The sequence below is a fragment of the Antennarius striatus genome, chromosome 11, assembly GCF_040054535.1.
Source record: "Antennarius striatus isolate MH-2024 chromosome 11, ASM4005453v1, whole genome shotgun sequence".
NCBI classification, from domain to species: domain Eukaryota; kingdom Metazoa; phylum Chordata; class Actinopteri; order Lophiiformes; family Antennariidae; genus Antennarius; species Antennarius striatus.
The window spans coordinates 13,733,189-13,745,753 of NC_090786.1; the positions used below are offsets into that span (position 1 = coordinate 13,733,189).

General features: G+C 38.4%; 1 protein-coding gene across 2 annotated transcripts; it reads left to right on the forward strand.

Annotated features, from left to right (window-relative positions):
• Positions 1 to 1,532: 1,532 nt before the first annotated feature.
• Positions 1,533 to 10,085, forward strand: fbxo9 (F-box protein 9). Of its 2 annotated transcripts, none has more exons than XM_068327151.1 (13): positions 1,533 to 1,694; positions 3,347 to 3,500; positions 4,159 to 4,290; positions 4,390 to 4,447; positions 4,692 to 4,791; positions 5,278 to 5,408; positions 5,506 to 5,620; positions 5,740 to 5,858; positions 7,118 to 7,208; positions 7,285 to 7,380; positions 7,477 to 7,567; positions 9,416 to 9,570; positions 9,658 to 10,085. In XM_068327151.1, the coding sequence occupies exons 2-13, from the start codon at positions 3,456 to 3,458 to the stop codon at positions 9,764 to 9,766; spliced, it is 1,242 nt and encodes a 413-aa protein (XP_068183252.1). In that variant the 5' UTR covers positions 1,533 to 1,694; positions 3,347 to 3,455; the 3' UTR covers positions 9,767 to 10,085. The 2 variants fall into 2 exon arrangements, with proteins under 2 accessions (XP_068183252.1, XP_068183251.1); XM_068327150.1 differs by having other exon boundaries at positions 3,429 to 3,500.
• The last annotated feature ends 2,480 nt before the right edge of the window (positions 10,086 to 12,565 follow it).

Sequence of the window (12,565 nt, forward strand, 5' to 3'; positions counted from 1 at the left end):
TAGAAAACACTAAAAACGGTTAAAGTTCATGCAATATACTGATATCTTAACAAATGTAATTCCAAGCAAATAAATGACCAATTTAAAATGATCTAAACGCTGAAAATTAGGAAGTTTTGTAGCTAAAAGACAAAAGCGGAAGTGAGTGTGTGGGAATGCTCTTGCTTCCTGCAGGCGACAGGAAGTAGTGTGGCACAAAATTAGGAAAAATTAAAACACATAGCCATGAAAGGGGAGTGATGTGATGAATGAGAAATGACAAAAGAGTACATTATCGAAAACTACTACTAAACACGAAGTTTCTGTTTTCAGAAAATGTTTAGCAAGACTTCTATGCACGGAAGAGTTATGCAAAATAGTTCATATTATTTTCTTTCATAACAATTTGCGATCATGTTTTGTTTTTGTTTTTTAGGTATTTGACTCTAGTGATTGGCTTTGTGTGTTTCTGCTGTTGTTGTTTTTTTTAAAAACAAAATCCTCATATTTTCCTGCTGTTATATTGCAACGCCGTTTTGTTCATTATTGTTTTAAGGACTAACATTTACTGGGATTAGATAAAGTACCCAATGACGTAATTTTTATTTTTGATAATTTTGGTTGAAGAGTGAGGTTACAGGGAGAAGAGATCAAGAAGTTGGAGGATTTTAAGTACTTAGGGTCAACAGTCCAGAGCAATGGAGAGTGTGGAAAAGAGGTGAAGAAGCGTGTACAGGTAGGATGGAAGAGGTGGGAAAAAGTGTCAGGTGTGATGTGTGATAGAAGAGTTTCAGCTAAAATGAAAGGAAAGGTGTACAAAACTGTGGTGAGACCAGTGATGTTGTTTGGTCTAGAGACAGTGTCACTGAGGAAAAGACAGGAGACAGAGCTGGAGGTAGCAGAGATGAAGATGCTGAGGTTCTCTTTGGGAGTGACCAGGATGGATAGGATCAGGAATGAGTACATCAGAGGGACAGCACATGTTAGAGGTTTTGGAGATAAAGTCAGAGAGGCCAGACTGAGATGGTTTGGACATGTCCAGAGGAGAGATAGTGAATATATTGGTAGAAGGACGCTGAGTTTTGAACTGCCAGGCAGGAGGCCTAGAGGAAGACCAGAGAGGAGGTTTATGGATGTAGTGAAAGAGGACATGAAGGTAGTTGGTGTGAGAGAAGAGGATGCAGAAAACAGGGTTAGATGGAGGCAATTGATTCGCTGTGGTGACCCCTGAAGGGAAAAGCCAAAAGGAGGAGTTCCCTTGAAGAACCTCCACATTTCTTTTGAGAGCATTTATGTCATTAAATGAATGTATTGTTATTATTCATTACTGTATTAATTAATTAATTAAGGTTATGAATTAATTGTTAAATGTTATTATTATTATTGTTATTATATTATTATTATTATTATTATTATTATTATTATTATTATTATTATTATTATTATCCCTAGATAAACATTTTAGTAATGTAGCTGCAATGTCAGCTACCGTTTGATATTGTGCCCGTCGTCTGTTTTTTGTTGTGTTTATTTATTTCCTGGATTCCGACGCGTCCTGAACGCAGCAGGCCTCGGACTAGTCAGCAAGATGGCCGCGTTTCTGAGAGCTCGTAAATATGTTCGTTGCGTCGTGCGTTTCTCCGACCGTGAACTGTAAACGCTGGTGGTAACCGCTTGTGAATTTAAAACTGAGACATACCAGCTAAGTAATTATGGTGGGTAAAAAATTTTTTTACCTCTTATATCGAGAGAAGCATGCTAGTTAGCCAATCAGCTAACTGACGTCACCTGTTTTCATACCTGTGTGATTGCTGTAGATTGTTCAGCTCAACCTGTCTGTCCAGGGTTAACGAGTTAGTTACACTAAGACGATCAAGCTTTTAAAAAAATATAGTTAAAGTCCTTTTTATAAGAGCTACATTATGACGTACAGTCGGGAAAAGTTGGTATGAACCGAGCCGTGTTTACGTGTGGTGAACATCCATTTGCTGTAAGCAGCGGAGAGTTATTAATTAGATCAGTGACTGACATTACACTGTATTTGTTAACCATTTCCTCCACCGCAGTCATTGGGGGCTGTTGTCCTGGTACCCCCTTGGTACCTCCATGAGGCTTGAGCCAATCTGGCTGCAGGAAAATAGCCGTAACTTCAGGAAATATTTAAACCAACTTACCAAATTTTAATGTTAAAATGTAACTATTTTTCCATTTGCATAAAAATATTTTGATCGACATATAATTTCAGTATATTCTGTGTTACAATCATCGCTGGAATGGACTACACACTTCCTGTTTACTAAGCATGTAGGGTGACGTGGTTTATCACGCCTGCAGGCGGGATAGGGAGGACATGATTAACAGGTTACTACCCAAAGCAACCAGGTAGTCGAAGTATTGTAACATTGTACCGAGTTACTTGATGTCGTAGATTACCTGAAAGAACCCTTTGTGTTGTGTGGTGAAGTACAGGGTGAGTAGCTGGTACACCATTAGAGTTACCATTAATAAAATCATTCACATGTCCATCAATTACAGTATTTTCCGCACTATAAGGCGCACCTAAATCCTGAAATTTTCTCCAAAACCGGCAGTGTGCCTTATAATCCAGTGCGCCTCGTATATCAAAGAAGTTTTAAAATAGACCGTTCATTGAAGGTGTGCCTTATATAAATCAGATGTGCTTTATAATCCCATGTGCCTTATAATGCGGTGCACTTTATATGTGAAAAAAGTTTTGAAATATGGCATTCATTGAAGGTGTGCCTTATAGCTCAGTGCGCCTTATGGTGCAGAAAATGCTGTATACCTGATCAATCACTATTCTTAAATAAAAAGCGGAAACAATCTACATCACATTTTACATTCATGGCATTTTATTTTTCTGCAAAAAAGTGTTAACAGCACATTGTCAAACTAGCAGCCTCTGGTTGGTTCATAGATAGGATGGAGACCCCCATCTGAAGAGGGAATACTGTATTCAAGTTATGCAAATAAGTTTTTGGTAATATTAACACATTGAATAACATTTGTTAGAAATGCTAAAAAGTCATTGGGCTTGTTTTATGAGTCTAATATATTCTTGACTCACATATGATGGGAACAGCATTATACTTATTGGAAGCAGTGATGCTGCACTTTGAAGAATGTCTGGAAAGGATTTTTTTAAATGAAAAATAGAAAAACATAGAGATCGTACCCTCATCAATACATTTCATTGAAAACTTCCACTCCAATACCGGTACGACTCTTGACAAGATTAGAAAAAGTGATTGTGGAAAAGAAAAACAATATCCACACTTTTATCTACTACATGACTAAGTGGTGATGGTTCTTATCAATTTTATGTCTCCTCTTTTATTTATTGTAGGACTAGGGCATAGGAAACATTTGCTTTCTTCCTTGCTCAAAAACAAGACATTCGATAAAGAGTCGACTTCTTCTTTGTTTAGGCTAAAGAAAATACAGATATTGGAGGGATGGTAGAGGATGAAGATGAAGGCTCAGATGACCCAAATCTTGAGGTGAGAAATCCTTTATTTACATAAGTCATTAATGCTGCTGCCAAACAGGGCATAAAAGTTACCCTTGTTTGTCTGTAAGTTTGTTAGTCCTCAAGATACCAACATTTCACTTATAAACGTTTTGAGATATGCTGCCATGTCTGACAACTGTAGTTCCCCTTTCTGCCGCAACCCACTCCAAGCAGTGTCAAGTTAACATTCCACAGATGAACATTTCACACTTCATGTCAAAATAACTCGGCATATATCAGAGTAAGTTAAAAGTTTTCTCTGATGTTGGACTTCATGTGGTCTTTTCGGCTTTCTGTTGACACATCACCTGCAGTGTTTCATTCTTCTTTTATCCACATCTCTGTGAACTTCTGAGCAGGGAATGAACACAAAACATATCAGCAGAGGTAGAGATGTAAAAGTTACTTTACATTCCAACAGTATTCTATTTTATTTATGTGTTTTTATGTCCTGTAATTGTTTCTGGTAAGTCGTACGAAATAGTACTTTTGTATTTAGAGTACCAAAGGCATTTAAATTACGTCAAATAGATTGAACATTCACAAATAACGACTTACAAAAAATTGTTCTTAAAAAACAACCTCACAACCAATTGTGTTTGTGGTTTGTGTGATTGACAGCAGAAATGCTTTCTCCTGAATTACAGGTTCATCTAAAGGCATTCAGAGCGCAGTGGATGTCAGAACTCAAAGTGAGCTCTGGAGCGAGTGAAATGAGCAACCGACTGATGCGAGCTCAAGGTCGGAAGAAGACACAAGAAGTTGCTCAAGAGGAGAAAGTAAGTTGTGAAAGGTTTTGTTTTTCAGGTCATGCACTTGCACAACTTGTAGAGAGCAGTAATTGATGTTTGCATTGTTGTGGACTTTGCATTCCCAAGGCCACCGAGCTTTTCTTGAGAGCTGTTGAGGAAGAACAGAATGGAGCAGTCTATGAGGGTATGTATGTCAGATTTTTCAGGTTAAAAGTGAGTTAAAGGAAGAATTGATATCACCAAAATATAATTTTTCTCCTTTCAGTTGAAAAGCACCAATTGTGAAAATTGCATTTAATTTCATCAGTTCAGCTTTCATAACTATTGCATGGACACCTGTATATTATAATGTCTATATTGGAAAAAAAACAAGTGATTAGATATCTTGATCACTTTTTTATTAACGAGTCGTTGATTTTTACTTGCAGCAATCAAATTCTACCGCATGGCTATGCAGATTGTGCCTGACATCGAGTTTAAAATCAACTACAGCCGTCCTCCAGATGCAGACCAGGATGGAAGAAACTAGTAAGCTGCTTCCTGTTAATAGCTGACTGACTGAGGTTCATAAACTAAACACAAATCTGTAGTGGTTCAGCTTTCTGTGAAGGGTCCACATTTTGGAATACAGTAATTGTCCCTTTAAAAATAGATTTCTTTTAATTAAAATTCTGCTGAAATTCATGCAATTACCATAGAGTTCATGTAGTTTACAGAAACTAAACCCTGCCTATTGTAGTCTGTGTAAACTAACAGCTGCCAAAAGTTAATTTCCCCAACATGGTTACCTCATAAAAATACAAAAGCAGCTTCTTCATCTCTGTAATAATCAAAGTTTGGTGCCTTTTGGCAGCAGTTTTTCTGGTGGAAGTACTTATTACCACATCATAACTAAAGGGTGACCCAACAACAAACAAGATTATTGCTTGTTTCTGGAATCATAATGTGTAGGCCTGTGAGATGGACAGTGACATCCTTACTTCTGAACACATCCTGTTTTTTTTCTTTTGTCAGCATGCAGGACAATGATGGTGATAGTGAGATTGAAGATCTACTTAGCTACTTGGAGCAGGAGCTCACTCTGGAAAGCTCCTTTCCAAAGATCTGCATTCCCGAGGTGGACAAGACTGATGTGCACATTTCCGGTACAAGTAGCTCTATTCAAACAAAAGCATGTTTACCATCATTTTAGGCTTGCATTTAATGCAATAAAAAAGTGTTTCCTGTTTTATTTGGATGCAGCCTTGCCGCGAGAGGTCCTGATGTACATATTTCGTTGGGTTGTGTCAAGCAATCTGGACATGCGAGCCCTGGAGCAGCTCTCTTTGGTTTGCCGTGGGTTCTACATTTGTGCAAGGTCAGCCTCTCTATTACAACAGATTGGATCTGTGAACAGCTTAAGCAGTGCCAAATAATTGTATGTACCGGTACTTTGTTTTCAGTCTTTGCTCATTTTTATTTTTAATTTTCCTGCAGGGATCCGGGGCTGTGGCATTCAGCCTGTGTGAGAGTGTGGGGACGGAATGGCACCAAGCTTCCACCCTTCAAATCCTGGAGGGACATGTTTCTGCAAAGACCACGAGTCCGTTTTGATGGTAAATAGTTACATTTATAAATGTTGGATTCTCTGTCATATGATATGTATTTGATATGTATATGATGATCTATGTATGATACTTCACTGCCATTATATGTAGACTTTATATGCAAAATAATTTGAGCATTTTGAGACAACTGCTCTTCAGTTTGCTGCTTCAATTTCCCTTTCAGGGTTGAGTTAAAATTTAATTACGGGCCAGATACCAGTTTGCACATGACCCAACTTCTCCTAATTTCTCATTTTTTGTCAAACCGGCCATTCAGTAAAAAAAAATTTCCATTGAGGTTTAACATCAAAATGAGAGCCAGGTCATCATGTTACTGCACAAAACTAAAAGGTTCATTTAGAGACTGATTGGTCAGAAGACACAAGCCCGTTTCATAAAGTTTGCTAAGTAAACCAACGCTGTGTTCTGGGTACAGAATCAGTCCATGGAATACCGGTGCGTGATACAAAAGTGTATTTACTGCTCTGTGGTTGTTCCTGTTGTATTTCCTTAGGCATTGAAATGTAAATATAGTTCTGAAGTCCAGTCATGCCATTTACTCAATCTGCTCATTGGATGCTTCTGCAATCTGAGCTGACATAGAGTCAGTCCTCGCAGAAAGAGGATCCCCTTGACCTTTGGTTTGATGGACCCAGCAAGCTATACAAAAACAGGAAGAACATCTCTCTCTAGTCTCTCTCCAACACTGTTTCTAGAGAACAACCTAGGTCTTCCTTGTAACTTCATATGGGAAGAGAGTTCCAGGTTGTATTGGGGAAACCTCTGGAAAGGAATGCTGGCAACTTTATGCTTTGGGGGGATATTGTGGAATGCAAAATTTTCCATGGGATGACGGGGAGAAGCCTCTACACTACTACACTTTATCAAACTGCTGATAGTGATGTGCAGAAATATGAAGCATTCTTTCTCAGGCACTAAATGCTGATCCAGCAACAAGGAAACACCGTCAGGTCACATCCATTCCAGGTTGATGTTGCAGATATACAGTATCAGCTGCGGTCGTCACCTCTGGTGATTGGCCTTCAGTCATTTATGACCAAAGCTCTCGGTTAGCAAAGATTATTGTGCTAAAATTTACTTTCATCATTCTGTCCAGATACTGTCAACCTAGCTCTATTGCCTTTCCATAAGTGGCTGAATTCTGCTTATAAAAACAACATGGCCGCATTATGCCACATTATTACTTCTTTGCACCTTTGATGAAGATGATTTATGAACTAATGAGTTTTTCATTCGTATTTTCACAGGTGTATATATCAGCAAGACATCATACATTCGTCAAGGAGAGCAATCGCTGGATGCGTTCTACAGACCTTGGCACAATGTTGAGTACTACAGGTGAATGTTTGACTTGAGTGTTTGTGTTTGTGAGTTGTATAAATGTCACCATAAAGGGTTGACTCTGTTGTCACAGGTACCTCCGATTCTTCCCCGATGGCCAGGTCATCATGATGACCACCCCCGAGGACCCTCTGACCATTGTTCCCTACTTGAATCATCACAATTCCAGGTTCTCCCTTCTCTGGTTCCTCAGCTAGAAAGGATGTTGCAACATATATTTATTAATTCACAACTTTCACGATTATAATATTGTTTAATTTTCCAGAATGGATTCTGCTCTGTTCGGTCACTTCCGTCTGTCACAGGAGACAGACAATCAAACCAAAGTCTTTGCTGTTTGCAAGAAAAGGGAGGAGGTGAGAAAGACTTTAATAAATAATAAGTGATTAAAAAAAGAAATGTATAATGATAATTTAACCATAACCCTGTTAGCAATACATGACAGTTTTAGCAGAGGTTTTGGATTTATTTTCATGGCAGTTGGGAACATTCAGATTTAATCAACTTGCAAATGTTTCCCATAGTTATGCTACTAGTTCTCCTACAGTATTTACTTGTATCACCACATTTGCATCCTTTTACCTGCAGAAAGTTGTGTTCACGTGTTGTATTGTCATTGTGCTTTAGTGCTGTCAGTCCTGTGGTAATCCAAACAGGCTGTGTTGTGTGTTTTAGGTTACAGTATTTTCCGCACTATAAGGCGCACCTAAAAGCCTATTATTTTCCTCATAATTCCGTAGTGCACCTTATGCGCCTTGTATATGGATTAATATTAATATTAGTATTGGTTAAAAACAAGTTCGCTGAAAAAAAACCGGCAGTCTGGCCGGCAGTCATGCCACACTACGCCACCAGGGGCACCCTCACAAGGTATTTGGGCCTATGCCCCCTAACAACGGTTGTTATGGTGCGTCGCTGACTGCAGAGCAGCACCGGTGACCGGCTACGATAATGTAGTAAAACAAGGAACTTTCAACATTTCTATTAATAAAGTTTGACTGACTGACTGATCTCAGTATTTCCCAACCGCTGTGGCGCCGGAAATAACCCACTTTAAACTTAATTGGTCTAAAAAAGGCCACTGTTCTGTAATCTGGATTGTAGTGATGGTCCATTCTATTAGTTTGTGGAAACACAGAGAGAAAATGGCATAAAGGCAAAGAAAGACCCTCAAAGCTGAACTTCCAGCCTTTTCTGAAATTTCAAGAGCAGAGTCACTGCTAGACAAAGGTGCCAACGGGTGTGCTGCATTGATTTACAAATGTAGTTGATAGTTCTGGGGGGGCGGCGGAGGGACACGTTTCGGCTTGTGTATTCTGTCTGCAGCGGCGTGCGGTGAGATTCACGGCGGTGAGATACCGACATTAAAGTCAGTTCTAGGAGTAAAACAGCGTCATATTTGCCAGTAAATTAGCAGCCTGACATTAAAAACTAGTTAAAAAATTGTTTAGGACACACAGCAGCAAATAGCTGCACCTCACCTCCGACTGGACTACCGATCGATAGAAACAATATTTATTAATAGCCGAAGACGAACGTCGGAGCTTAAAAATCTGCATTTAACTTCAGATAAGGAAATAATCCGCCCTGTTCGACCTGAGTGGTCCACTCGTAATGGATTTAACCAGTTTTTAATGTCAGGTTTTCTTAATATGTTTATTGACTTCTTTCTAAAATGCCAAAGTGATCAAGTGATCAGGTTTCCTTGATGAGGCTCAGAATGGCTTCATTGAAATAACAACAGGGCCGTTCACAGCTGACTAAAGGTACTCAGTCATGAATGTACTCATGAATGCTCTAGCTAGTGGACGGATAGCGCAACTACAGCCACTATTTTTTTTTAATCTATTTAAATTTTTTAAATTATATCTGCCTTATAATCCGGTGTGCCTTATATATGAAATTATAAAATAAACAATTCATTAAAGGTGTGTCTTAAAATCCAGTGCATCTTATAGTGCAAAAAATACTGTATTTGGGTTGGTGTTACAGATCATGGACAATGTTGTGCAGAGGGACAGATATGACTTCTCTCATGCATAGGATGCTATTACCTAAGCTAACATATATTTACATTAGAAAAAAATCTTTTGCTCATACCTCACTGAAAATATAAATTATAGAACAAATTAAAGATCATCTGAATCAGTATTAAATGTCAACTCTGCAGTAAACACAGGTATTTATGGTTCATTTTTTAACAGAAAGTGACTGAAATTCCGAGGAATCGGTTCTACAGGCAGAACCAAACTCCGGAGGCTGAGCACACCTTCCACGTGGGGCTGCATCTCTCCTCTGGTGGGGTTCATCGATTCAATAAACTTGCATGGTTCCACCACTCCTGCCACATTACGTACAAGTAAGAGACATTATTGTAAATAATATTCGAGGAAAAGATAAATCAGTTCTTTGTGTAGTTAAAATGTCATCTTGATTATATTTTTAGGCAGACTGGGGAAACGGTTGTCACAGCGTTTGACCTGAAGAGGAAGTACACACCCTTCCACTTCGTCCGTGTGAAGAGCTACACAGCTTTCTGTGAGCAGCCTCTTTGAGCAGCCGACAGACCTGCACATCGTCTCACAGCAGACCTTCTTTCTCCGTTGTAACACAGTACATACTCTCTGCTTGTGCTGCAGCCGGATCATTTTGGTGATGGTGGCAGTTTAATTATCGTTTGTGTGTCCGACACACAAGCTTGTTATGTTACAAATTTATTTGAGAGAATAATACTTATTCTAATGATTTCAGAAATGATAATATGCCAAGAGCTAAAATCAAAAGCAACCTTTCCCACCTATTTGAAGCAATGAATGTTTGTGCTGTTCTTAATTCATTGTGCACTTTCTCCTTCTAATAAATATGCACACATAGGCTGCTGTATTTGTCTCAGTGTGAATGCTGAATGATTGTAGTATGTTTTTTAATGTACTGAATAAAAGGGGATTTGGTATACTTTATGCAGAAACCAAATGAAGTATTAGCCTGGGTGTTGATGTGAAAATTAAAAATTAGACATTGACACTACACATACACACATCTATATGTTAAAGAATGTCACTGTAAATAAGTCATAAATTACTGAAAAGCTCTGTTTCAAGAGGGATATGCTCCCCCCCAAAAAGCCTTCATCATTGGTTCGCCATTAATAGTTCACCTGAAAAAATATTTTCCTTTTATCCCTGTAAAAAGGATAAAAGGAAAATTATTAACTTCACATTGATAGATACTGTATATACTAAAAATAACAATGTGAAGTTAAAAACTTTTTGTAATTGGAACTAGACACTCAAATTTCTGTTCATAACCACTGGACAATAAAAAATCTTTACAGGAGTGAATTTTCCTGAATATTCTAAATTAAGCATTCTGTATTACCAGATGTGGAATATTACTCAGGTCCAGATGGGGCATTGAAGGGTAGTAGATAATGTGTGGATATCATTGTGTGATTTAAGTCGTTCCATTGCAGGATTTGACATGAATTCAGAAGTAAAACGCTCTACATGTTGAAACATAAACACACGTGTATTGAGAGAGTAACAGATTTTTTTCCCCAGATTTTATGAATTGTCTAATACATTCACGCTGTACTACTGACATCACAGAAAAGGCTTACAGCATCACACCACCCTCTGTGTCTCCCTCTGGTCGTGGCCTCTGAAAAGCAGTATCACATTGTACAGTATAGTCGGTAGCCAGCAGATACACCACCAAAGCTCTGCAACACAAATCTAAAAGTTTTTGTATGGAACACTGTATTTCAGTCCTTCAAATCTGCACAAAATGAAGAAGAGGACTACATCAGAGTGACGCCAATGGAAAGGAATTAAAAGAGCAAATAGCTGTCTCAACACACTATCCTCTGCAGACAGCACAAACCTAAGCAGCATTCAACATGCAAACACGTGCTTGTAAGGCCGGTATCTTGGCATTCTGTCATCTGTCAGACCGTTGACACAAGATTTTTGAAATGTCTCAGGGCGCCGTCTTATCATTCTAAAGCTCAGTGGGGAGCTGAGAGACGGTGGGGAAGTGTTTACTCAGAATGACTTCTTATGTAACTGAGAAAGCTATGCAGGTTGTGACACCTTCGACGCCAGCCTGAATTCAAACATGTCAGAACACCCCCTCCCACACACACACACACCCACACCCACACCCACACACACACACACCAGCCTCAATCCAGTATGAGTACAAACCAAAGAAGACAGAAAATTACAAGAATTTTGCTCAGTGCAGGAGAACCCACAGTATACAATATGTACTGCTTATTGATATAAAAAAATAGTCAATGTTGGAATGAAGTGATTTTTCTTCACAGTCAAACAAAGCTTGAATTCACTATTTATATGTATTTGCAGAGGTATGAAATGGCCAAAGAACCAATCTATGAGATTTTAAGGGGTGATCTGGATCCAAAAATATGTACATACTCACAATGCTCAGACCAAAATCACACATTAACATTTCCATAAGATCTCACATTCTGGGACTGGTACCAGCATGTACCAGTCTGACTCTGCAAGCTGTCAATACGTTACATCTTAAAGAATAGTGACATAAAAATGTGTTCTTGAGAACTCAAACTAGTTTGAAAACCCCCCCCCCAGCAATTTATTTTAAATGATTTACAGTGTCTACATTTCAGATAATATATACACTTTTTCAATTTTATCATATCATGCAATATCACATGAGCTATCTGTAAATGTGTTTTGCATTTATTACTTTTGTGAATCCTCTTACATTAAGTACCATCATGTTCATCATTGCATGTACAGTAGCAAGAAAATTAAAAAAACAATGAATTACAATGAATTTCCTGAGCAGATATGGGTCATGCATGTTAATAGGTTTTGCATTATAGGGGACATGTGTGGATCAGGGTCATCGTGCAGAGAAATGTTGCGTTTGTATGTATTATTCAGTTTTTAAAAAAAATATCTTCTGATGCAGTGAATGTGAATCTAGGTCACCTATACGTTGAAGCAACTTGTCATGCTCATTCAGTGGTTAAGGGCACACAACACTTCATTACATTGAATCAGAGTGATAGAGATGCACAGTAGAGCATAACAGCAGCGGTGCTGGATAAATAGAGTTTATTAAACAGTTATCGACAATTTAAAAAAAACAATTAAAGATCCAACTGTAGTGTCTTACAGTTTGTACGGAAAAAGGTCGATAACCACACGATGATCCTTAAAACAGCACAATGTCCTCTCTACTTCACTGACAGTAAAGTGGCGAGGGCAATTATATCACAATTGATGACATCACATCAATTGTGATATCATAATTGCCCTTTATTGCACATCACAATTGCTGCACCAGGCTTCCATTTGTGA

Coding starts and splice junctions, on each gene's coding strand:
- fbxo9 (XM_068327150.1), top strand. Junction 4,291..4,389: donor AAGTTGCTCAAGAGGAGAAA/GTAAGTTGTGAA, acceptor TGCATTCCCAAG/GCCACCGAGCTTTTCTTGAG. Junction 5,859..7,117: donor ACCACGAGTCCGTTTTGATG/GTAAATAGTTAC, acceptor GTATTTTCACAG/GTGTATATATCAGCAAGACA.